Source organism: Festucalex cinctus, chromosome 1 (genome assembly GCF_051991245.1).
Source record: "Festucalex cinctus isolate MCC-2025b chromosome 1, RoL_Fcin_1.0, whole genome shotgun sequence".
NCBI lineage: Eukaryota > Metazoa > Chordata > Actinopteri > Syngnathiformes > Syngnathidae > Festucalex > Festucalex cinctus.
The window spans coordinates 43888783-43914253 of record NC_135411.1 but is presented as its reverse complement, the minus strand read 5'-3'; the positions used below and the strand labels follow the sequence as shown (position 1 = coordinate 43914253).

At 37.7% G+C, this 25471-nt stretch overlaps 2 protein-coding genes across 5 annotated transcripts; both read left to right on the top strand.

Moving 5' to 3' along the window:
• The first annotated feature begins 488 nt into the window (after window positions 1-488).
• LOC144030137 (LIM/homeobox protein Lhx8-like) lies at window positions 489-7966 on the top strand. 4 transcript variants are annotated; one of them, XM_077536257.1, is made up of 8 exons: window positions 489-613; window positions 1867-2016; window positions 2303-2424; window positions 3546-3766; window positions 3925-4028; window positions 4153-4248; window positions 6360-6537; window positions 7235-7966. In XM_077536257.1, exons 1-8 carry the CDS (start codon window positions 587-589, stop codon window positions 7309-7311), a joined length of 975 nt encoding a protein of 324 aa, XP_077392383.1. In that variant the 5' UTR covers window positions 489-586; the 3' UTR covers window positions 7312-7966. The 4 variants fall into 4 exon arrangements, with proteins under 4 accessions (XP_077392383.1, XP_077392552.1, XP_077392298.1 ...); XM_077536172.1 differs by lacking the exon at window positions 489-613 and adding an exon at window positions 1289-1552; XM_077536340.1 differs by lacking the exon at window positions 489-613 and adding an exon at window positions 1590-1709.
• Window positions 7967-9925: 1959 nt separating this feature from the next.
• klhl20 (kelch-like family member 20) lies at window positions 9926-22916 on the top strand. Its single transcript, XM_077536669.1, has 14 exons — window positions 9926-10051; window positions 11411-11471; window positions 12009-12266; window positions 12419-12527; window positions 12651-12857; window positions 14398-14556; window positions 14650-14744; window positions 14897-15012; window positions 15286-15469; window positions 16624-16767; window positions 16850-16983; window positions 17319-17527; window positions 19112-19218; window positions 20960-22916. The coding sequence occupies exons 2-14, from the start codon at window positions 11449-11451 to the stop codon at window positions 21042-21044; spliced, it is 1830 nt and encodes a 609-aa protein (XP_077392795.1). The 5' UTR covers window positions 9926-10051; window positions 11411-11448; the 3' UTR covers window positions 21045-22916.
• The last annotated feature ends 2555 nt before the right edge of the window (window positions 22917-25471 follow it).

Here is a 25471-nt window from a genome sequence, read left to right as displayed (position 1 = left end):
TGGGTAAAAACGGATTGCAGCTTAATTGCAATATTATTGAGGAAGTTAAACTAAAGCAGTGCTTTTTTTTTACTATTATGTCCATGTATTTGATTTGAATATTGAGATTATGTAGCCTACTGTGTGCCTATGTTATCCAATACTTACTTCCTAGGGGCAATGTGACTGAATTCTGACCTTTAGTGAATAAAAACATAAGCACAAAATAAGGTCGGTCTAAATAAAAACATAGAAGCTGCACAGGCAGGCTAAATGCTTACCTGCAGAACACCTAAAGAACTCTGAAATGGATTGGCTACTTAAACTCATATGTGACAAAGCTACACATACAGTACTCAGAAGAGAATTATTTTGCACCTTTGTGAAATTGCATGAGACGTAGTAGTATGTATGAGGTTCATCATGCTGTAGCAGGCGGGCCTAATATCTGAGTGGGAGGTGCTGCTTTTTTTTTTTTTTTTCATAATGAAGTTCAACTGACAGAACCAAATTAAAACAAACTGCCGAAAGAAGTTTGAAGAAGAAATACGAAATAAGAACATGGCGAAATGGGAAATTGAAGTTGTCTGACACTTTTGTGGTGGAAATGTTCAACTCTGTCTCCAACAGCGTGGTAAGTTCCCAACTCATAAGGCCTGACATATACGAAACTAATTAGTGATTGTATTTAATAATAATAATAATAATAATAATAATAATAATAATAATAATTATTATTATTATTATTATTATTATTATTATTATTATTATTATTGTAGTTAAGTGCAGAATTAAAAAAAAATCAATGCGAATTTAATTTAATTATTGAGCTAAAGATTTTGTTTCTTATTCATGGCACGTTCTTAAGTTATGTCCATTTATATACTGCATGTATACAGTAGATATTTGTCTAAATTCGGGCCAGAGAATAGGAAACAACACGTGAAAATATAGGCTACTTTGTGGCTTTCTCCCGTGTTATTGGTGTTTTATTGAACCCGGTTCTGTGTATAAAACAAATAACATAACTCGTCTTAATACCAACTTGTGCAAAGCGTATTTATTTATTTATTTATTTAAGAATATATGTTATAATTTAAAATGATTGCACCCATAAATTTGACTTCGTTTCTTAAAGTGATCAAACCATTGGTGATTATGTGTGCGCCTCAGCCGCTTTATCAATCATGTGCACCTGTGAAGCCAATTACACACAAACTGCGTCCAGCTGTGCATACGTCAGCAGGACAGTGTTTAGGGTGAGAACGCGGCACTCTCTGAAGTGTTTCATCTGTAGTTTGGCCCCGATTTTTGGTAATGCATGTGACGAAAAGTGCGGCACATGTCAGTGTCAAAAATTTTTTTACCAGAATAATATTGTGATGATTAAAGTTTTATTTCATCATTGGTTGTAATGCAATGAAATCGGTTGTCATGGAATATGAACCTCGCTTCCTGATTTGGTTATATAGCAACTGACAGTCGGTCAGTTTGGGCAGATCGAGGCATGTCGGAGACACAACTCGGACCTACGGACGCTTTTGTCCATCTAGAAAATTGTTTAGTGGACACAGTAAGTTTTTCTTCTTAATTAAAAATACAATATTTAGGTTCAGTTCGGGGTTTATGTGGTAAAACGGTGTAAAACGACCTTGAGTGAGTGAGTGCGCACATCAAAGTGCCGCCGCCTATCAAATAAAAGTCAACAGTTTATGATCCTAGCAAAGCAGGTAGTGTATTGATTTTGAGCTTTTTCTGTCACATTTTATACACTTAAATCGACTTAAATGCAAAACTAAACGGTCAATTTTTTTTTTTTAAGGGTATAGTATAGTTTGTAAAGAGTTATTTAAGTTACATATACGACTGCGTCTTCTGACATGACAGGGTTCCTCTAGCTCTGATGACCTTTTTGAGGACTCCTTTACAACTTGCTCCCTGTCCCGCTCCTCTTCCAACCCCAGTGTGACTTCTCAGCAAGGAAAAGTCATCTGCTCCTCTTGCTGCCAGGAGATAGTGGACAGATATCTCCTTAAGGTAGGGCCTAGTAAATACAGTGTCAGTGCAGGGACTAACTTATTGGGAGCAGAAATGACCAAATCCCCCATAGAGGGCTAAAATACAAGTGAGATTCAACCTGTATGGTAATTTACAGAAATCACTTATTGCTATTTGAACATGTAAACAAAGAGCCAGGCTTGTCATGATTAGGTCTGAACTCAATGTCAGATAGACATGCTACAGCTCTCCAATATATGATGGCAATATGCTGCATTAGGGTTGTATGGAAACATGAAATGTTTTAAACTTATTCTCCTTTCAGGTGAACAATTTGTGCTGGCATGTCCGCTGCCTGTCATGCTGTGTGTGCAAGATATCACTCGGAAGACATGTGAGCTGCTACATCAAAGAGAGACAAATATTTTGTAAACTGGACTACTTCAGGTATGTCACTATCAGTATTGTGAGGTTTTAGATCACAAAATGGGTTGTGTTGTGGAAATTTTTTATTCCAAAATCATTTATATACTACAAGTTTACAGATGAATTGTTTAACCTAATTACTCTTTTTAGTGGTTTAATTCAAACGAACGCATTGTGACTGAAAATTGGAGTAATAACAAAGCTAAATCTCCAGTAGCTCATTTGAATAGTTATTTTTATTTTTATTTTTTATTTTTTGGCATTTTGTAAGAGATACATGTTGTAAATGAATTGAAATCAATTAGGCGTTGATTGAAAGTGTGAAAACAGTTGGCATGGCCTCATTGCGCAGAGTACCCACAACTTTGCAGAATATTATAACACTTTTCATCTATATGTGTATATAAATGTCATCTGAATAATGCACCGTTTTTTTTGTTTTTTGTTTTTTATTCAAATTTAATCTCTAGGGCAGTGGTGTCCAGACTACGGCCCGGGGGCCATTTGCGGCCGCCATATATTTTTCAATGCTGTTGAAAAAAAAAAAAGAGGGTGGATTAAACATTTCTAGCTATGCAAAGACACAAATTTGCAGCTAATAATTCCGTTTCAGAAATAAAAATAGTTTCATCCACTTGTTGCTTAGTGTCAAGGTCCAATTTGTGAAAACATCATATTAGATTAATGGTTCTTAAGTGTGGTCAGTGGACGACTGATTGTTCTTGTGGTTCAGAATGTCAAATTGGGATTCAGCTACTGCTCAGTGGAGAGGCGCATCTATTATAGTGGCACACAGGGGTCACTGTTTGCCTTGTGACTGTTAGCAGTTTTCAATAAGTAACTGTACATTATATCAACAATTTTTATAATTGTTTCACTGATTTTTACCATGTTTAACTCATTCACTGCCATTGACGGAAAAAGACGTCAAATGATGCATTTTTTGCTGTCTGGGAATGAATGTGTTAATAAATAACAAAAATTTTTTTACAAAAAATCAAAGTGGCCCTTGCAGCTTTGTATTTTTCTGTATGTGGCCCTCAGAGGATAAAGTTTGGACACCCCTGCTTTTGGGTCTACTATGACTGATCAAGGGCATGTGATACCAGTCCTTATTCCACCGTTTCTGTATTCTTTATCAGGAAGTATGGGACCCGTTGCACACGTTGTGGCCGTAACATCCAAACCAGTGAGTGGGTGCGGCAGGCAAGAGGCAACACCTTCCACATGGCTTGTTTCTCCTGCGCCACCTGTAAGCGTCAGCTGACCACTGGGGAGGAATGTGGACTATTGGACAACAGAGTCTTCTGCCGGCCCCACTATGATGTTATGATGGAGAATATCAGTCGTTCTAAACAAAATGGTGAGCATCAGGAGCGCATAATGATCAAATAATTGTGGATCTATTTTAGGGTTGTTACTGAAGACATTAACAATTGCAACACTTAAGAAGTCAAATGTCATTTGGACAAGAAAATTGCATAAAGATGAGATAAGAAATGTTATGTGTTGTCTCTGAAGACCAATCCAAAACAGATGAAGCACAGGCAGCAACTGATAGCTCCAGCACAGTGACCAGACCTGCTAAAAGGGCCAGGACCAGTTTTAATGCTGACCAGTTACAGGTACTGCGTACTGTTTTACGATGTCAAGCCCTCCACCAAACTGTTTATTTGACTTGATGTTTTCTTGTCATGGTTGTTCAGAGCGCTGGTTATGTGAGTCTCATGCCCTCAACTCTATCTTCAGGTCATGCAAACTCAATTTGCTCAGGACAACAACCCAGATGCTCAGACTCTCCAGAAATTGTCAGAGAGGACTGGTCTAAGCCGCCGGGTTATTCAGGTGAGTCAAAATGATGACAAGTAGGGCTGCAGCTAACTATTAGTTTAATATTGATTTTTATCTTTTTTAATGAATCAGATTTTGAAAAAAAAAAGCTTTTTTTTTTTTTTTTTTTTTTTTTTTTTAAATAATTCCATCCCCTAATTAAAAACAACAACAAAACTTCAAGTTGGTAGTACACAAAGCTTGGTGCATCAACATACCACAGCTCTTGAAGTAATAAATTATGATTTAAAAAAAAAAAAAAAAAAAAAAGTAATATCAAGCAACAAAAATATCACGAGAAAGTTGCTAGATGTGTATTTCACCTGTAAAGAAATCCACTCTGGTGACATTCAACAAGACATGGGCTGTTTTTTTTGTTTTTTTTCCTTTCCCCCTCTTTCTTAAAAATACATAATTTGTGCTCAAGTAGAAACATTTAGAGGGCAGTCAGGCTGAAATTGCACAAGTTTTTGTACAAGCAAACGCCACAGACTTCAATTCAATAGGTACGGTGACAACGTGGAATCTTCAATGCCCTTTCTAAGGGATGCCTGTTTCTGCTGTACTGTACTTTGATTTTCAGACAAGCAGCACATTTTGCAAAAAAAATATTTCCAAGGTCAAGAAAGTGCTTGCAAGTATTGTTGCAGCTACCACTTTTATCTTTTTTTTTTTTTTTTTTTTTTTTAAATTGGAGTCAAATTCAGATAACTCTCAATTTACCATACAAGAGAATATACACTTTAGAACATTTTGTCCAAAATGTAGGATAAAAATATAATCCTGAACAAATACATTTTGAAACCATACTTTACCTATAAAAACATACTTCATCAGTGTATACTGTCAAAGAGAGTGCTGTTTAACACTGCATTTCCCTCTTATACCTATTGGATTTGACAATATTCTAGCATAGCGCCAGGATTTTTTTCCCCCCACCACTCCTGAGGCGAAAGGGGTGCTTGACCAATACACAGGGGCGCTGAAAAAATAATTGATATGTCTTAGAGTATCAACTATACTGATGGAAAGGCGATTTTCCATTATCAATCTTTCAGTTTTGTTTTTTTATTTATTTAAGGGGCTATAGCACCTCCAGCCCCAATATAGTGGCATCCGTGAAGTTAATTACGTGCAATCAAAAATAACTGAATATTATCAGTTGTAATGCTTATTGTACTGAGAGCAAGTTTGTTTGGCTAGATTGAGCATAAAAATGTACTTTTGATCAAACTTACCTTTTGTATACAGCGTAGCCTTGCTGTCGCTCTTCAGCCTTACATGCCGACATAGACACATTGCTCACATTGAAAGTATCAGGACTTGATTGTGATTGCTTAATCAGTAGGGCTGGGAATCTTTGACTGTCTCACGATTCGATTCGATTACGATTTTTTTGGTCTACAATTCGATTCAGAATCGATTCTCGATTCAAACGATTTTTGATTCAAAGTTATTTGATTGACAAATGATTTCTGCTTCAATTTACAGATATGCACAACATTGTCATGATCTACTCCAGTCTGCTTTGCAAGACAAAATGACAAATAGAGACTTAAAGTGTTTTTTTTTGTTTTTTTTTTAATAAACATTTATTAATTTTGTATTGAAAGTGCCTTTTTCCACAAAAACAGCATGTGGGCGACAACTGCCTTTTCCCCTTCTTTTTTTTATTTCTAATTTAAATACAATTGATTTTTGGATATTAAATATCAATTCGATTTGATTAATAAATGAGAATCTTGATTCTTTTATGATTCGTTTTTTTTTTTTTTTTTTTGGCACACCCCTATTAATCAGTTTATTATTATTATTATTAGTCATTAACCACCATTGCTTGCATCATCCAAATTTAGCATATTGATTAGTTTTGAGTCGCAAATAAGAGCAGGCTCTGGCTCCTCTAGCGTCTGCTTCTCTGCACTACATAGCAATGGAGCGGGAGACTGGCACGTGACACAGCAAATCACTAATGAAAAGTGTTGCCAATACTTTCAATTATTCATGTGTGGTTGCAGCACTAATGACAAGTCTCGTGGTACTAATTTCAACACAGATTGCATACTGCATAATATAATATCTGGGGATTTCTACCTTAATTTCCTGGCAATTTCTCTCAATTGCAGGTCTGGTTCCAGAACTGCAGAGCCCGTCAAAAGAAAAACATCACCACAAATCCTGCCTCCAAATCAATGACTTCACTTACTACTGGCCAACTGACACCATCACTGATGGATGACTTGCAATACACAACCTTTATTACACCAGATGTTCCTCTTCTCACCACATTGACCTATGTGGATGGTAAAGAACCCTCACTACATGTCTCAACAAAAATTCCCAAGGAATATGTTGATTCCTTACTATAGTTCGCACTATGACAGCTTCTTGCTTAAAGGATCGTTTGGATTTTTTAACACGAATCTCAATTTGATCCTCACCTCCCGTGTGTGCGATCAGCACTGACTTACCCCTGACAGCGTTCGGTGACTGATACTTCCGCCGAAAAGGCAAACAACTTCAGGCGGAAGGATCAGCTAGCTGGCTGCAGTGCGTCGGTTAGCACTCTACAGGGCGCCGCGCAGTGATACGAACGAACAGAAAAGTAGTGGCTGGCGGTAATGGCGTCTGACTTTATTCAGGAAAGAGTATTGTGATGGAAATGTATCACGCTTTTGAAAACAAATAGTTTTTAGAAGAAAAACGTTTTATTTCCGAGACCCCAGCCAGCTTACTGGACTATTTTCCTCTCGTCCAACGCCGGACCAGAACTGGTGTTACCGAACGCTGTCAGGGGTAAGTCAGTGCTGATCGCACACACGGGAGGTGAGGATGAAATTGAGATTCATGTTAAAAAAGCCGAACGATCCCTTTAACCAAACTGAAATTTCCCTCAATACACAGAATACACTTTTTTTTTTTTTTTAAGTTATCAAATTATGACAAAATGGTTACAAGTTGTATTGTTTTTCATTATCACTATTATAATTTCCATTTCCAGTACAAACTCCAGACCCGCTTCTACTTCAGCCTCTCATATCCCACCCACTGGCGCAGTTGCCCTTCAGCCACGCTTAGGATGCGGACTACTACTGGAGAGGCCAAGTTCACCAGCCACCCTGGACTGGTCGCCAGCCGTTTGCATGGGTGATCACAAATTGCAACTGTTACTGTAAAGTTCACATTTGTCAATGTGGTCTCATGCACTTAAAAAAACCTTCAGGCACACAAGAAGTTAGAGAAGGTGCTTATATTTCTTTAGAGGTATTTTATGTTAAAAAAAAAAGTATACTATACATTTAATTTATTTGCAAAGTATGATGAAATAAGGCACCAAGAAGTAAAATATTTAATTTAAGATGGAATTTCAGTCTCCACTTTTATATTTATAGAATGTAAAATGTTTTGTTTAATACTAATACAAAATTCACAGTCACTAGTTCAACTGCATATTAATACTGGAAACAGTACTTCGCTTTTCCTTTGCCACCATTTTGTTGACTGGTGCGACTCATGCAATGATTGTTTAGCAAACTAAGTGACTGATTTCTATGTTCAATTCTTCATGTACTGTATTCAATTCTCATGTATTTTCACTGGGATGTCAAACAGCAAAAATACATTGTCATTTGTCTGTGAATGCTGGAATTAATTGCACTCTTGTAGAACAACATATAAATATAAGATGATATGAGGGATTAAAGTTGGTAGCAGTATTCTGTACTAGACTTTATTTTGCAATGTGTCTTTGACTCTATCAAAGCTGTTTATCTCACCTGACATTTCTCGTAATGATGTACATTCACTTGGGCTGCTTACCAAAGTGTCGTCAATTAACTTGTGAATCTTGTCTCTTGATACTTTAGTCGACTACACAGCTGTATACAAAAACTACATTGCATAGGCTGTACCTTGGCAAGGTCAGCAATTCTTTCCATAGTGGAAACTTTGTGATACAGCAGGTGTGATTACACATTTAATAGCCTGTCTAGGCCAAGATACAATTTTAAGTGCTAAGCGCTATTTGTTTTTACGTACTATGCAGAATGCTAAAACAATGAACAGAATTAGAGTATTTTGGGTGGTCCACTGACAGAAGCTAAAAGATAACTTATTTATGGTACTTGTGCAGTATTTAATCCTACTTTGTCATCAGCTGAGACCGACAGCCCAGTAAAGCAGTGCTTCTCCACTGCTTTTAGCTTGTGTACCCACAAAACTTTGTCAGTTGATACCCATCATTTTTGTTGATTCTTCAAAAGTACAGCACTTGGTCTCAATTTTTATTCATATTATTCATATACAAATATATTGCCTGTAAAATAAGTGACCTTAAAAAATAGGAATTGAAAATAAAAAGAAAAATCCCTTGCCTTTATTTTACAGTATGTGACTTAACATTCCTGCGATTGGCTGGCAGCCAGTCCAGGGTGTCCCCCGCCTACTGCCCAGAGCTAGCTGAGGTAGGCGCCAGCACCCCCCGCGACCCTTGTGAGGAATAAGCGGTCAAGAAAATGGATGGATGGATGGACTTACCATTTACCAAGTCTCCATTAAACAGGCAATCAAACTTTAAATAGGTTATCAGGGACAAAACACTTCAGAATACTATTCTGACCCACTACAGCAGTTGTCCATTCTTTTCAGTAGTCCTTTGAGCAGTATGAGACAATTGAGCTGATGAGTGACTATTGTGACTTTGGTCACGTTTTTTCCATCAGGGTTCATTCAAGGCCAAAAAACGTTTTCCAGATTTTCTCCAACAGTTTTAGTGTTTGCAAACAGTATTTCTTGTCGCCAACAAAATGTTTATACATTATATATACACACACATATATATATATATATATATATATATATATATATATATATATATATATATATATATATATATATCAAAAATGATCAAAACTTCCTTTGCTTGTTTTGTTCTCTGGCATGCATTGCCACTTTGTGGGAACTTATGTAGTGTAGACCAGTGGTTCTCAACCGCGGACCTCGAGTACCCCTATCCAGCCTGTTTTCCATGTCTCCCACAAGCAACATAGGTGTTTCAAACAATCAGCTAATCAGCAAGCGCTGCATGAAGCCTGATAACGACCCTCAGATGTGTTGGCTGCGGGAGACATGGAAAACAGGCTGGATGGGGTACTCAAGGACCAGGGTTGAGAATCAGTGGTGACAAATCATGTCCAATCAGTTGAATTACCACAGGTGGCCTGCAGGAACCTCTCAAGGTTGATTAGTTGAAAGTGGAAACGTGATACATTTGAGTTAAATTTTGAGCTTCGTGAAAGGCAGTAAGTACATGTGATTTCTCAGCGCTTTTAATAATAATAATAATAATAATAATAATAATAATAATAATAATAATAATTATTATTATTATTAATATTATTATTATTATTATTTATTCATACATTATTTAAATGTATGTAAACATTTCCAAAATACGTTTTTCATTAGGGGATGTTTTATGTAGAATTTTTGAGGAACACAAATATTAGTTTTTTATTTTAATTCATTTTTTTCAATTATGTTTTTTATTTTAAAGTCAACATTCATTTTTTTTCGTTCATATTTAAGTCAACATAAGCATAACATACACAACAAAAATAAACGTGAACTGGTCTGGCGCGTTTAACGCGATGACGTAATAATGTCTCTTATTTTGAAAGCGCATTGCCCGGAAGCGATACATATCGGACATGCGCACACCAGCGATGAAGAAAGGCTGCGTAGACCATTAAACTTGTAAATATTAGCGACCCGAGATGCCTGTGGTTTTCTTCGTGTGATTTGGGCATGTAAATATAAGGTAACCGTACTCTTAAACAAATACACTTTTTTTTCCCCCCCAGCTATACAGTCATCGTTTTTAGTAAAAACTCTGGTCATTTCGTTTTAGCTGTTAATGTATGTAGTTCATGTTAGCATGGCATTCTCCATTCTGATGATAGCAATTTTCGGTAATGCTATAAATTCTCAGTTTCTCTCCATGAAAAATTGTACTCGTGTTAATACGTTATATTATTCTTATGTTGAATCACGTTTCTTGTTTGTTTTTTTTCTTTTGATAGTCTGTGACTCCTGTCACTTGGCTACTGATAGCATGCAAGTTAATTTACTACTTGTTCGCAAAGCATTCCAACTCCTTCGTTGTATTTTGGATTTAACATTAAGTTAAGACTAGTTGGGATTGTTTAGGAATTTGACTGGTCTATAACATCGTTCTGATACAAAATGCCCTGCTCGGAGACTTCATCTGTCATTTGGGATGTGTTTATTTGCCGAAACTACAATCTGCTAACAGGAAAACGACACGACTCGCCTTTTCTGACAGTTTGATTTATAGAGAGTTTAAGTTATTTTTAAAACGTACTATCTGCAAAGTATTACAAATGAAAAGTAATTTCTAGTAGCCGGCGGCCTCGGGTCTTAAATCAGTCGCACCGCAATAAAGTAAATTAAGGGGAAATCTAAGTGCTGTTGTCAATAAAGCTGCCGCACAAACTTGATCAGCTATCGGCATTTATTCACCTTTACCAGTTTAAAAAAAAAAAAAAAATATATATATATATATATATATATATATATATATATATATATATATATATATATATATATATATATATATATATATATATATGTATGTGTATATGTGTTTTTTGTTTAAATTGGATAAGGTAATACAGAAGGTTGATATATGCATAAATCTTCAAAAGTGTTGCCAACCTTTTGTTTTGTGTCAGCCACTTATTATTTGTTCAATGAGCTTAATATTTCTTTCTTTCTTTCTTTCTTTCTTTCTTTCTTTCTTTCTTTCTTTCTTTCTTTTTCTTTCACTCACACCCAGACTCCCTCTGATACAATGGAGTAGTCAGGATACATTTGAAGATTTGACCCAAACTTTGAGGAAACAAACATGACCCATGATTTTACTGTTTGTTTCTATTGGGTCCTGTATTTGAGGTCATTATTTGTGCTCTGCTTTATAGTAGGAGCAGAAATTGAGAAGCCTTCCTGTGAAAACAGTACCACCTTTTGGCATGATATTTATCATAGTTTGACTCTTTCTATTCAGTGTTGCTTTGCTAGAGATGCCCAGAACTTGTAAAGAGGCAGGGGGAGCACACAATCCTGTAGTCTGATATAGTTTCATTGTGTGTGTTTGCAGGCTTTTAAGGTGTGGTACCAAACACTGTTCTACCTTGCATGGACCCAAAGCTGATGCGCAGGTATGTCTGAAAATAATATACATTTGGGATGCCAGGCTGGTACCTGGGCTGTATCAATTATTTTAATAATCAATTAATCTGTTGTTGTTGTTGTTGTTTTTCAATTAATTGATTAATCAGATAAAAAGAACATTTTTTAATATCTATCCCTTTATTAAATACAAGGACATAATTCCAAGTTAGCAGTGCAGAAAAGGCACAAACATGAATTGACCCAGTTATTGAATTGGTCTTTAACATCCGTCAGAAAAGATGAAGGCAAAATTGATGATCATCGATTTCTAAAGTAAAATTAGATGTTTGCAAATGTCTTATTTTGATTGAACAAAGATAATCTGTCTGCTTTCATGGAGCACTACAGAAATCTATCAATATTACCGTCGAGAGACTGAAATTCTTAGGATTTGGACAATTTTCAACTCTATAGCAACATTCAAACAAATGAAAGATTTCAGCTAATGTGACACTAACAAGAGGAAACAATGCACCGCGATGAAAACATATAGTCACTCAGTTGACTGTGTGAATCATCTCTAGGGCCACCGGCGCACGTCAAGACACCACTGGAATGGACATCACCAGCCGCTGTACTCTGGGGGACCCTAACAAGCTTCCTGAAGGCGTCCCTCAGCCTGCGCGCATGCCATATGTCTCGGACAAACACCCGCGGCAGACCCTGGAGGTGATAAACCTGTTGAGGAAGCACCGTGAGCTGTGTGATGTGGTACTTGTGGTGGGTGCCAAGAAAATTTATGCCCATCGCGTCATCCTTTCTGCTTGCAGCCCCTACTTCAGGTAAAAGGGTGATTTGGTTGGAGACTTTAGGGTTAATAAATTCAATTTTCTGAAATTGAATGTTTATCATTTAGTTGACTACCTCCCTGGTGTGCATTATGGTGGTCAATCAATTAGATGCCAAGTAAAATGTTATTTGCTCTTGTTTTCAGGGCTATGTTTACCGGGGAGCTTGCTGAAAGTAGGCAAACTGAAGTGGTTATTCGAGACATTGATGAGAGGGCAATGGAACTGTTGATCGACTTTGCTTACACTTCGCAGGTAATAATGTTTGAGTGACTGGTGTTTTTATGTTATTGGCTGTAAACTACTTTCAGCTTATATATGTACACCAGTGGCCAAAAAATCCATCAGTTAAATTAGATGCGCTCCCTCCACTTGTAGGTGACTGTAGAGGAGGGGAATGTTCAGACTCTGCTTCCCGCGGCCTGTCTGCTCCAGCTTGCTGAGATCCAGGAGGCCTGCTGCGAGTTCCTCAAGAGGCAGTTGGATCCTTCCAACTGTCTGGGTATCAGGGCATTTGCAGACACTCACTCCTGCCGCGAGCTGCTTCGCATTGCAGACAAGTTCACTCAACACAATTTTCAAGAGGTGAGAAGATACTCATGGTGAACATTTTTCAATCCAATGCATTTCCATGCACTCATTAAGAATCAGGGTATTCAGAGAATGCAGACGTCACTCAGTGATCTAGCAGTTGTCACGTGCACATTTAGACCAGTGCCTGAATTTTTGCACATCTAATAGGTTGAAAATTGCAGATATTTACATTATACCTCTTTTAGCTACTTGCATCCCACATTGATTAACAACCATATGTGATGATATTTAAAAGTGAATCATATGAACATTTTTGACAGGGCCCGACTGATTAATCAACCGGCCGTTTAAATCAGCTGGTTATGGCCCGTCATACATCAGCCAAAATTTGGCCAATGTGTGCTGATTTATTTATTCATTTATTTTTTACCTTCATTTACTCAAACCATTTACAATAATTATACGCAAGTAACACTGGTCTCATTATTTATTACAGAGAAATCAGGACCATAACATTATATCCATAATGAAATTTGTTGATATTGATGAGGTGGACCTGTCATTCAAAACAAAGTAAATCTTAAGTATTTTAATTAGTGTCTTTATCATATTTTTAATTAATACAAATACAACAACTTTTGAATGTGTTATTTCATTGTTTTACTGATGTTTATTTTTTGCCCGAGTTTTGGGGTATTTTATGCAGGTATGGAAGTAAACATTTTGATATCGTGATAACACGGATGAAGTTCATATTATCCACTGGTCTTTAGATGTATGGTTAGATATTGAAATATTTAAACAGGATTTATTTTTGTTCGGCATTCTTGCATGTTCTCAACTGGTTGTCTGTTATGCTGGACAAATATGGGCAGTGTGTGTGGTTGGAGTCTGATATATTTGGAATTTATGGCAAACACATATTACTTAATCAGTTGTCATTTTCTCAAGATATTCAGAGTTGGATGAGTCTTTTCCTTGTTAGTGTTGGAATGGACTGTTATTGACATACAGATGTTGAATACTATTACTGCAAAAGTTGTGGACCCACCTGTATTAGGCAGTATAATATCATGCTACTTTAACCCATTAAGGCCTAAAGCGCCTGGCAAAACATGCCTAACCTATGGGTGACTTTAAGAGTCACCCCCCGAAAACCTGAAGTTTTCCTGAAATTTCAACAATATTGTAATGCCTACTAAATAATTGATATCTAAGCTCCTGAAGCAGATAGAAACATAATTCCAAAAACATTTCAGAGCTTACACCTGTGCTGTTCACACAAACCTAAGTTTATTATTATAAACCTTCAATAAAAAAAAAAAAAAAAAAAAAAAAAAAACGGTCACATCTGCGGCTATATTTCTGATGCATTTCATCAGCTTAGAATCCAAGAATTGGTCAAAACAAAACAAAAAATGACGTCTCTGCTCACCCAGCTTTAAGGGGAGATGTGCGCTGGAGCGCTCCCGGCTGTAACAGCAGAAGTGCGGTCACACGCTCCCGAGCTTAATGGGTTCAAAACCAAACAAAACATTTTTGTGCTCTTTTTTTGTTGTTGTTGTTGTTGTTGTTGTTGTTGTCTTCTCAGGTTATGGAAAGTGAGGAGTTCATGCTGCTACCTGCCAACCAGTTGATTGATATCATTTCCAGCGATGAACTTAATGTGCGAAGTGAGGAGCAGGTTTTTAATGCTGTGATGGCTTGGGTGAAGTATAGCATTCAGGAACGCCGACCGCAACTACCCCAGGTTTGTTTCGGGTTGGAAAAGCATGTTAACTGATGGTAGTCCTACCAGTGTAGTTGAATGAATGGACACTGATGGATTTTGTTTCCGTTTTAGGTTTTGCAACATGTCCGGCTACCGCTCCTCAGCCCCAAGTTCCTGGTGGGCACTGTGGGGTCAGACCCTCTGATCAAGAGTGACGAAGAGTGCAGGTAATCTTTAGAATGTCTCCAACATGTTGCTCATGTAAACTTTGCACTTGGGCCCTTCTCATTCCTCACTCTTTCACATGTCTCACAATATTGATTCCATTTTGAATTGGTTTGTACTGTGTGTGAAATTAACTCTGTTCTGTGGCTGTTAGAGACTTGGTCGATGAAGCGAAGAACTACCTGCTGCTGCCACAAGAAAGGCCATTAATGCAGGGCCCAAGAACCCGGCCAAGAAAACCCATACGCTGTGGTGAAGTCCTTTTTGCAGGTAATTTATTTATTTATTTATTTATTTATTTTTTGAAAGTGTTATAATAGAAACACACCATCTTTAGATATCAATATTGACCTTTTTTTACAGATTGAACACAAACAATCTTAAATCAGAAATACAGCAAAGCAATGTCTGAACTGTATGCCTATATATTTGTTTTATCAATCTTCAACCTGCCTTGACAGTCTAAGCTTTCCATAGGTTCAGATCCTAGAATTGTCCCTGTTCCCGAAGATAGATAATGATTTGTCTTTTATTTTCTCATAGTTGGCGGTTGGTGCAGTGGGGATGCCATATCCAGTGTGGAACGTTACGATCCTCAGACCAATGAGTGGCGGATGGTTGCATCAATGAGTAAACGGCGTTGTGGAGTGGGTGTCAGTGTCCTGGACGATTTGCTCTATGCTGTAGGAGGGCATGATGGCTCCTCCTACCTCAACTCAGTAGAAAGGTGTGCAAAAATACGGTGTTTATTTGCTTAGAGAGAGCAACGGTTCCCAAAGTTTACTGGAATAGCCAGCCATTGACATCACATGCCTCACCTGTTACCCACCTGTTTTCTGGGTTTGGTCATATGACGCTCGCAAGCTGATCACCTAGGCTCTGTGGTGTCATTTTCAGTCAATGGCAAAAGGCAGAACGGCCACACCCTGAGATGAATAAAAACGGGTGGATTTTGCAACTTAATCAGAAAATCGTGTTTAGACTAGCAGGCGACATAAAACACATTGCGTAAAGTGTGTTAGAAACGGTGTCAGAAGCACTTGCAAAGTTTTTACGTCTCAATTTTTATCTCACTGGATTTTATTTCCATCCATCCATCCATCCATCCATTTTCTTGACCGCTTATTCCTCACAAGGGTCGCGGGGGGTGCTGGAGCCTATCTCAGCTGGCTCTGGGCAGTAGGCGGGGGACACCCTGGACTGTTTGCCAGCCAATCGCAGGGCACACAGAGACGAACAACCATCCACACTCACAAACACACCTTGGGACAATTCAGAGCGCCCAATTAACCTGCCATGCATGTCTTTGGAATGTGGGAGGAGACCGGAGTACCCGGAGAAGACCCACGCGGGCACAGGGAGAACATGCAAACTCCACCCAGGAAGGCCGGAGCCTGGACTCGAACCGGAGTCCTCAGAACTGCGAGGCAGGCGTGTTAACCAGTCATTCACCGTGCCGCCGGATTTTATTTCCATTGGTTGATATTTTCCTTATTCAAATATGTTTAATTTCATTTCTTAAAATTTATATGATAAGCAGTTCAGAAATTGGATTTTATTTTTTTACAATTTTCCAAAATTCAGTGATTACCATAGTTTGACAATCGCTGTAGGAACCCCTCATTTCATTTCAATAGGCAATTAAATAAAAATAATAGCTACATTTGAAGTAACTATTTCTTTTAGGGAATAGTGACTGCAGTAAATATAACAGTGCTCGCAATGTAATGTAATCTTGGCCATTGGCCAGCATGCTCACCCTTGCTTTAGAGGGAAAATAGAAGAAAGCTGGTCCAATATTGCCAATTGATTTATTTTTTTTTGTCTGCTTGTTTTCAACAGTTTTCTGTGTGGCTTTTCTGTTTATTTTGGTTGTTGCAGATATGATCCAAAGACCAACCAGTGGAGCAGTGATGTGGCACCCACTAGCACCTGTCGGACTAGTGTAGGCGTAGCTGTTCTTGGTGGTTATTTGTATGCTGTGGGAGGACAGGATGGTGTTTCCTGTCTCAACATTGTTGAAAGGTACCAATTGAAACCTCATGTGATTGGCAATTGAAATGCTTATTCAAATAATTGAGTCACTTTCAACCCGCTTGCTTTGCAGGTATGACCCAAAGGAGAACAAATGGACTCGTGTGGCCTCCATGAGCACCAGGCGACTGGGTGTCGCTGTGGCTGTGTTAGGGGGGTTTCTGTATGCTGTGGGAGGGTCTGATGGGACATCTCCATTAAATACAGGTACTAAATAAACAATGTGATGTCAACCTTTCCAACTAAAGCTGTGTAATTTTAGAAAATGCACAGTAATGATTATCCCAGACTGTTAGATCCACTAGACAAAAGTAATGTTACCTCAGTGTGACGCACATTTAAAAACAACTCACTCAACATGCAACTTTTGTAAGCCTACTGTAAGTATTCATAGAACTATCAAAGAAGCATAATGCAAAATGAGACAATTTGTTGTTGTGTTGTATGAGTTGGGAACTGTTTTGTTTCTGCCGAGTATATAGGAAATGTTTTTTGTTTTTGTTTTTTAACTGTCTGTCTTTCTTCCTCGTTCTCCTCCTCAGTGGAGCGTTACAATCCTCAGGAGAACCGATGGCACACAGTATCGCCAATGGGCACCCGGCGAAAGCACCTTGGCTGTGCAGTCTACCAAGACATGATTTATTCAGTTGGAGGCCGTGATGACACAACAGAGCTGAGCAGTGCGGAACGTTACAATCCCAGGACCAACCAGTGGTCTCCTGTAGTTGCTATGACGTCCAGACGGAGTGGGGTATGTATTGCAGTGACAGTCATCGTTATTATAGTGGACCCCCAGGGATTTGCCGGGGACAGGGACGGGGCTGGCCTGCAAAAATCTGCATATAATTGACAGACACTCACTGAAATGCATTGGAAAGAATAAAAAAGTTCATCCAAATAATTCTTCAAAAAACACTGATGAACATTCAATATGCGTTCTGCATGAAAAACAGAGGGGAAATGAGCAAACACCCCCAAATATATTGGTGGGGAAAAAACTCTGTGACTGCCCATTCACAAGTATTTGGGGGTCCACTGTGCTTTAGTCAACTGTAGAGATGGGTACCACTACCAAAGACGGTACTTTTTGTGGTAAGGACCCTTTTGGGTCAGTACTACTGAGCACCGATTCACGTAAAATCAAACGGTTCCATGTTTCGGTTCTGAAGCACATCGTTTTAAGTTGGGACTGTGCAGGAGTATAGGAGTTGATGATTTTCCACGGTGCACTTGACGTCGGTATCCCCGCCAACCAACCCCCCCACCCCCCGCACCCCCCCACCCCACCCCCCCTGTCCAATCAACCTGGTCCAGGCTGCGGCCGGCGTGGGGAAGCTTAAATTTATGGGTTTGGATGGAAACGAGCAAAGTTTTTGCGCCGCCTAGCCAAACAAATACAGTTTATGAAGTATGCCGGACGCTGGCAATGTCGCCAGGTTCCCCGCAATCAGCACACAGTTGTGAGGGAGGTGTCGCCACCTAAACAGAGAGGTCGGTCTTACCCCACTAAATCGAATCATGCTGGAAGAAACACGGCTTTATGCATCGTTACAGTAAATATACTTTACATTGTAATTTGGATATACTGCTGGTGACCATTTAAAATAAAGTTTGTGGCCAAAATGTAGCGAGCATTACAGACCACGTCGGGTATATTCAAATGATTGATTTGAACCAAACTGTCTTTGTTCACATCATGTCCTCAAACTGTTGTTGTTTTTTTCTGTAGTTGAGTTCAACGTGGGTTCAAAAGATAACATCAATTTTAATTTATATATTATTTACTGTTGAACTTTGTTTCGTGTGTTGTTCATTGCACAGAACTTTGCTTCACACATTGTTTTTTTGCAATATTAATTGATGTGTCTTAATTATACTTCAGAAATTTTAAAATGTTATACCTTTATTTTTTACTATTCCTCTCTGGCTCATTTTTTTGTTTTAATTTTGAAATGGCTTGGTCTGAACCATCAAAAAGCGCAATATGGGTCACAATACTGCCTACGGCTACATTTGATATTTGTGGTATTTCTCTAGTTTTATATATTGAAAAATAATTGTTAAATTGATTAAAAAATTATTTTACTGTTAAATATAAAATGATGAACATTTATTACCACCCAAATAAATAAATAAATACAATTTTGAAAAAAAAAAAAAAAAGTACAAAAGTACCAAAAATTTGCTACCGTTGAGTACTGATCTCGAGTCCCAGGTACCGAAAATTGGTACCGGTTCAAATGTCAAAGGTACCCATCCCTAATCAACTGCCATATAACATGTCACGCATGGATCACTTGTGTATTGGTTTTGATGATTTCTTCTTTGTGTTTAGGTGGGCCTAGCTGTGGTCAATGGTCAATTGATGGCAGTAGGAGGATTTGATGGGACGACATATTTGAAAACTATAGAAGTTTATGACCCTGATGCCAACACATGGAGGTAAGGCGCCTCTTACGGCACTATGAATATTACAAACAGTCAGACTTACAGACTAGTTAAAATTTCATTCGCAACACTTCCCCAAATCGGCATTTTAAGATGGCCGCCTTCTGTGTAGTACAAGCATTTGCGGCAGCTCATGCCAGGCAACATTGAAGTTTGCTAACCCAAATCCGAACAAAATTAGTATTCTGTCTGACTCCTTTCGTTACAATTCATTTGCCATATTTCTCAATTGCTGCCATGTATAATGTATCATTTTATTTCAACAACAAACAAACAATTAAATACTATAATACCTCTCTCCTATTGATATAAATGACAACTTTTGCCAGCTGCCAGTTTTGATCATAAATCTCATAGATTAAAGGGGCTCTCTGCCGGATTCACTCAGGAAAATGCACTTTTTAAATACAGGATGTACACACTTTAACTTTCTGTCAGTCTACACATCTGTGTTTTTGTTCATCTTTTGTGGTAATTTCGTCCTAAACCCCCACCTCCCCAGCCTGTATTTTGCCATTTTGTGTTTGTTTTGTAAACAGCGGGACGTTTCTGTGGAGAGACTGAGTGAATCCAGCAGACAGCCCCTTGAACATTGATTTTGAAAGTGAATGAAGCAAAGGCTCAACAGTTTCAAAAATTAATTGTGATTCCCTCCGCCACCGCCCCTTACTTTTGAGATTTCATATATATATATATATATATATATATATATATATATATATATATATATATATATATATATATATATATATATATATATATTTTTTTTTTTCTCTTAGGGTCCCCATGTAATCTTTTTTTTCTTCACAAATACAAGCCCTTAAACTGTCAGATTTTTGTATAAGTAAATGTTTTGGTTTTATAGGTTAAGGTTGGACTAAAATGAAGGCAAATGAACTATGAAATAATATGAATGACAGTTTATCTACTTCAATTAGAGTTTTTAACTTAGTAGACACTGACTTACAACACTAATGCAAACGAACCCGTGTCTTTATCAGTTGATCTTTTTACTCTTTATAAAGCAATGACATGTAAACATGTGGACTGTGCTTCTTAAAGCTGCTCTCTGTAACAATTTGGCCAAAAATATCTTTGCAGTAGCATTTTTATTTGACCATTTATGACTGAAACCTCTTCTAATTAGGAGATTAACACCTTAGCTGTTCACAATGGGCACTCCTACAAGCCTCTAGCCAATAGTTTTCAGACTGCATTTGGGTTCCAATTTCCCGCCCTCTGTTCTACGGCTGTGATGTGTGCACATTGTGTATGGTGAGGAAGGTTTTGTGCAGTTTCATTTTTCATCAACAAGTGGCAGTAGCGATTCAAAATTGAATTTTCTGGTCAGCACCTTTAATCATGGAACTTATTTAGACACTATATAAATACATACACATACATATTAAAAAGTTAAACTTACCAACAATTTGAATTTCATGAGTTGCTCAGCCCTAATTGTACTTGAAGTTCTGTAGTACTTCTGTCCAATTAATGCATTGTAGTTTCATCGCACCCATCACATATCATGCATCCCCACATCCCCACTGCACTTAATCTAGTTTTGTTGGAAACTACCACACTTTTTTTTTTTTTTTTTATAAAGTGTTTCTGTTGACTCATTCGATACCATGATTCAAAGCTGTAAAAAAGGACTCATAATTTTAAAATAATACATGCTGCATCCATATTGCTCTCATCTATTAACTTTTAACTTGATTTGACCTCTTCACAGGTTGTATGGAGGAATGAATTACCGACGACTGGGTGGTGGAGTGGGTGTCATTAAAATGACTCACTGTGAATCCCACATCTGGTAACGTTACCCTCCCTCATAGACACATGTACACTTTGAAGTGGATGCCACAAGCACTCGCATCTCCATAAAAGACTGTTACTTATGTGAGGATGAGAGAAATGTTTGGGCGAAGGACACTGAAAGCAGAAGGCATTTCCTCCTCTTCATCCATCCCTCCTTCAAGGTCATTCATTTTTAAAACTGTTGTCTTCGGTGATTGAACGTTATCACCTTGTTGTGCGTTGTGCACGGAGAGCACACATCTACCGAGCATCATTGAACCTCCAGATTGGAGATTGAAGCAGTTATAAAGTCCCTCCTCTGTGAAGTGACCTCATCTAGCTTTTACCTTCCAAGCTTTTAGCTCCTAAACAGATTTGCAAACAGGTTAGGCGTGTGTAACTGAGGGGTGTGGCCAGTCACTGTTTCTAAACCTTAGTGATGACGTTTAAAGTTCACCAGAGGGAAAATAAAACGCCGTACAACATCGAGCAAACATGCAATCATTTTGTACACCTTCTTTGAGGCAGATGACAACGAATGCTAACTCAATACAGTCTACTCACGTTTCTACATCGATTTTGGCTGCAAGGCAACCCGCTTAATACTCATGTTTATTTTAAACAACAGAAAGTAATCCAACTCAAATGGAGACTAGGTGGAAAAAGTCAGTTCATCATCCCGACGCTTGCCAAGAGAAGGATGAGGACGTCACTTCCTGTTAAATAGGCTGCAGAATGCACGTCTAACATTGCGTTTTATAACCTGCAGTGTTTGAAATGCTTTGTTTAGGCCCCTTCATCACTACTGCCATAAATAAACATTTAGACTCCAAAATCAACAGTTTTTGACACTTGCTTGATACTTGGCTCTTGTTCTGAAACATCTGTTTGCTTTAAGGGTACTGAGGTTTTTTATTTTTATTTTTTTAATGCAGACCCATTAGTTTAAACATGGTATTGTGATCGATATTGTGTTGTGGAAATCTGCCAATATTGGTCAAAATACAGTGTTTAGTGCGAACACAGAACACATTATTTTAGAGAGAAATTTGGGCTTCCCCTCTAAGCTGAAATTGTCAGTTTGTATAGAGTAGACATGTGTTGCACTCTGTTGCCTCCAGTTTGACTCAGCTGAAAGTCCAATCTCTTCACTTTTAATATTTTAACTATCAAACATGGTGGCAGACCCCTTGAGTTCTTTTACTAACAAGAGGAAAGAAACCCTTCCCTTCCCTAGCTTTACTTGATGAGTAGTAATAATGACTTTGCCATTGATTTCACTTAAGGATCCTTTAAAGATTTTACAGTACTGGCTAATGTTCTGAAAACTGAAAAAAAAAAGATATTTGCACACACAGAGTATCTGAGATTTTCTTTTTAAGGGACCGCACAGGCCCTAAAGTAGAGTTAATATATTGGTTATGGATCATTTTCAGAAGCAAATTAACATTCATTTCATCAAATGAGCATTGCAAGCTGCACATGGGGAATGTTTCGATTTAAAATCAACCACAAAGTCAGATGGTAAAAATAAATAACATACCATTGACTTCTTAATTGGCTTGCTGACAGTTAAACCTAAAGTAATCTGAAGATCAGTTTTCATCCCTTTCCTTTAGCAAGTTGTGCTTTGGGTCGCATTACTTCAGGGGGTTATTGTGTGCAGCAATGTGGTGCAATAGTGCCATCTGCTGGATACCGTGGAATAGTGCAGCTGTTCCTAGTAGTTGACCTTGTGTGAAAACTTTTTTGTTGTTGTTTTGTTACAGAAGTTTGGATACTCAGAATGTATTGCAGTACAGCTGGAAGTGCGTGCTAGATTTTAACATTTATTTAATTTAATTATGTTATGTTGAACTTTCCCAAACTGTGCATAAAAATATCCCAAAGTACTCAGCGGTTGTTTTGGAAGCAGACATTTCGACTGTTTAATGCAATGAATGGTGCTCTACAAAAGTGGGCTTGTTTTTACGTGCAACACTTTGACTGGCTTTCTCTTGTTGTGCAGTATGAGTGTGTGTGCTGCACCAATCACTGCAATCACAGAGCTCATAACGGTTTGTAAATGTTGAAGGCAGCTGAGCTCTGATTTCATAATTTCATAAAGGAACAGATGCGCTCTAGGATTAATGTTCAAGGAAAGTTTTTTTTTTTTTCCTCTCTCTCTCTTCAATCTGTCATGTATAGCAAGACTTAATGCATCTTTCACAAAATTCAACCATTTCATTTTTTTTCAACTAACATGGCTAATCAAGCCCAGATTTAGTAAATAGAAGTGAAATCTTCTTACTGTAGAAAATGTTTTCTCTGCCTGATTCAGTTATGCACTCAGAATTTTGCTTTTCACTGCCATTATGTAATGTACTGCACAACCCCTTTTTTATGACGATGCATTTCTATTTTTTTATGTTGCAAAAAAAAGTAAGAAAACTATAAATGATTTAAGTATCATCACTGTTACTTTAATGTTGTTCTGGGGGCACTCCCTGAGAAAGCATCAAGTTGAACATTTTCTTCACCAGTTTGGCATCTTTTAAACTGACAAACTGGGCAGTCTGTACTAATAATGTGCTCTTGTAATGATCATTTGGAACTTGCTTGTCTTCTTTGGAAGTGATCTATGTAAAGTGTGATCGAAACAGATACAGATTGATTTTTAAGCTATAGTCTGAACATCAAAAAGGTTCTATGAAAGGAATAAAATGTGTTTTGGCGAAAAAAGGTGTGCATCTTCTTGTATGTTTTATTACATTATGTTAAATTGTGTGTCTAACCAATGTCCTATTTTGTTCAGTTTTTAAACTTCACTGTTCGCATGGCTTCTACGTTGTTATAATGAACGGAATTATTTTTCTGAACTGCAAAAACCTTTGATATGCCGAGAATTGCAGTTCTAAGGATGAACGTGATTGTACCGTGAAGTTATTTACCCGCTTCTCACATTCTAGTTTGTAGTTTCCCCACTGTAATGTTTGAGATCATCAAACCAATCTAAGTACAAGAATAACCCAAATAAACATAAAATGCAATATTTACATTCTGATTTTTAATATGGGAGAACTATTTAAAAGCTACCTGCTATCTTTTACTCAAGCATGAAATTATTTTACAGTATTTGCATATACCCACAAGGTGTCTTGTCAGAAACGCTGATGTCCAATGAATTGCCTTTGCTCAACTTATTTTAATTTCCTTTTGATGTTTAACTCCAAGTTAATTGTAATAATTTGTTTGCATAAAATTATATAAAAGCTCAATTTCCACCTGATCATTGGTTCCCTGAGAGTCAATGGCACCCTTAGCATCTGTCTAAATTTCCCAATGTGTACGACAAAGGGGTCAGAAAATGTATTAAAGTTGAGCACATCAAGCATTTTTCATTTTCTTAATTTCCCTATGTGAGTGATTATAAATAAATCAATTCAAAGCCTTTTAAGCAGATGAGAAATGTAAGGCCAAAGTGACGGTGTCAAAGGCCTCTGCAGTTCCAGACATCTACAAACTCATAACTGGCTGATTGATTGATGGAGGCACGTCATCTTATTGTGTTGTTTGAGGCGTTCCTTCAAATTGTGCTGAAACAGATTTGGAACTATGGTGCTTCAGTGAAAGCAACATTTGGAACATCTGGTGGACGAGTGAAGTCAAAGCAATATATTTAACAAAAAAAACAACAAAACACTGGCAGTGAGTAGTGACTTTTTTTTTTCTTTTTTTTTTTTTTAATCAAAAATGAAAACAAATACAGGTCAATGTATAATTTGAAGAAGACTGTTAATTTAAATGGACAAAGTTGTCATATAATATGTTGGTCATTTGTTCATCTTTATTACTTTTGACCAGAAACAAAATGACAGGGATGTACAGTATTTAAGTTTTTATTATTAAAAAAAAAAAAACCTTCACCAGAGAACTCAACTTTATTTATAAAGCACATTAAAACAAGCATTGCTGTAGAGAAAATTATATGAAACAGAAATTGTTCATGCACTAAAGAATAAAATAGAAAAACAAGAAGACAAGTATTTTGCAATTAAGCCACTTCCCACCAGGATGGGTACAGCATCCTGCTAGTGGCTCAGTACTTTAAAGCAGTGTTTCTCAACCTTGGTCCTCAGGGCCCACTATCCAGCCTGTTTTCCATGTCTCCCTGTTCCCAACACAGCTGATTCCATTGACAGCTAATCAGCAAGCTCTGGAGAAGCCTGATAATGATCTTCACCTGCAGTGGAACCGGGAGACATGGAAAACAGGTGTTCGTGATGCGCAGCTTTTTGAAGCTTTCCGATCAAATTGGTTAACAAAAAGTTCTGCTCGTGAGGCTTCATGTGCACACAAACCCTCCTGGTGGCCGAAATTAAAACTGTCATTTGAACTTTTGATTTTGCAAGTTTTGGTTTAGGAACAATTACACATGCTTTATTTTGCCAGTTTCGCTGGGTGGCGA

Bases quoted from the DNA above. Each gene is read 5' to 3' on its own strand.
- klhl20 (XM_077536669.1), top strand. From the start codon at position 11,449: ATGGACCCAAAGCTGATGCGCAG. The intron at 14,557-14,649 runs GTTTGTTTCGGG...TTTCCGTTTTAG, and splicing joins GCCGACCGCAACTACCCCAG to GTTTTGCAACATGTCCGGCT. The intron at 16,768-16,849 runs GTACCAATTGAA...CTTGCTTTGCAG, and splicing joins TGTCTCAACATTGTTGAAAG to GTATGACCCAAAGGAGAACA.
- LOC144030137 (XM_077536172.1), top strand. From the start codon at position 1,487: ATGTCGGAGACACAACTCGGACCTACGGACGCTTTTGTCCATCTAGAA. The intron at 1,553-1,866 runs GTAAGTTTTTCT...CTGACATGACAG, and splicing joins AAAATTGTTTAGTGGACACA to GGTTCCTCTAGCTCTGATGA. The intron at 2,017-2,302 runs GTAGGGCCTAGT...TTCTCCTTTCAG, and splicing joins TGGACAGATATCTCCTTAAG to GTGAACAATTTGTGCTGGCA.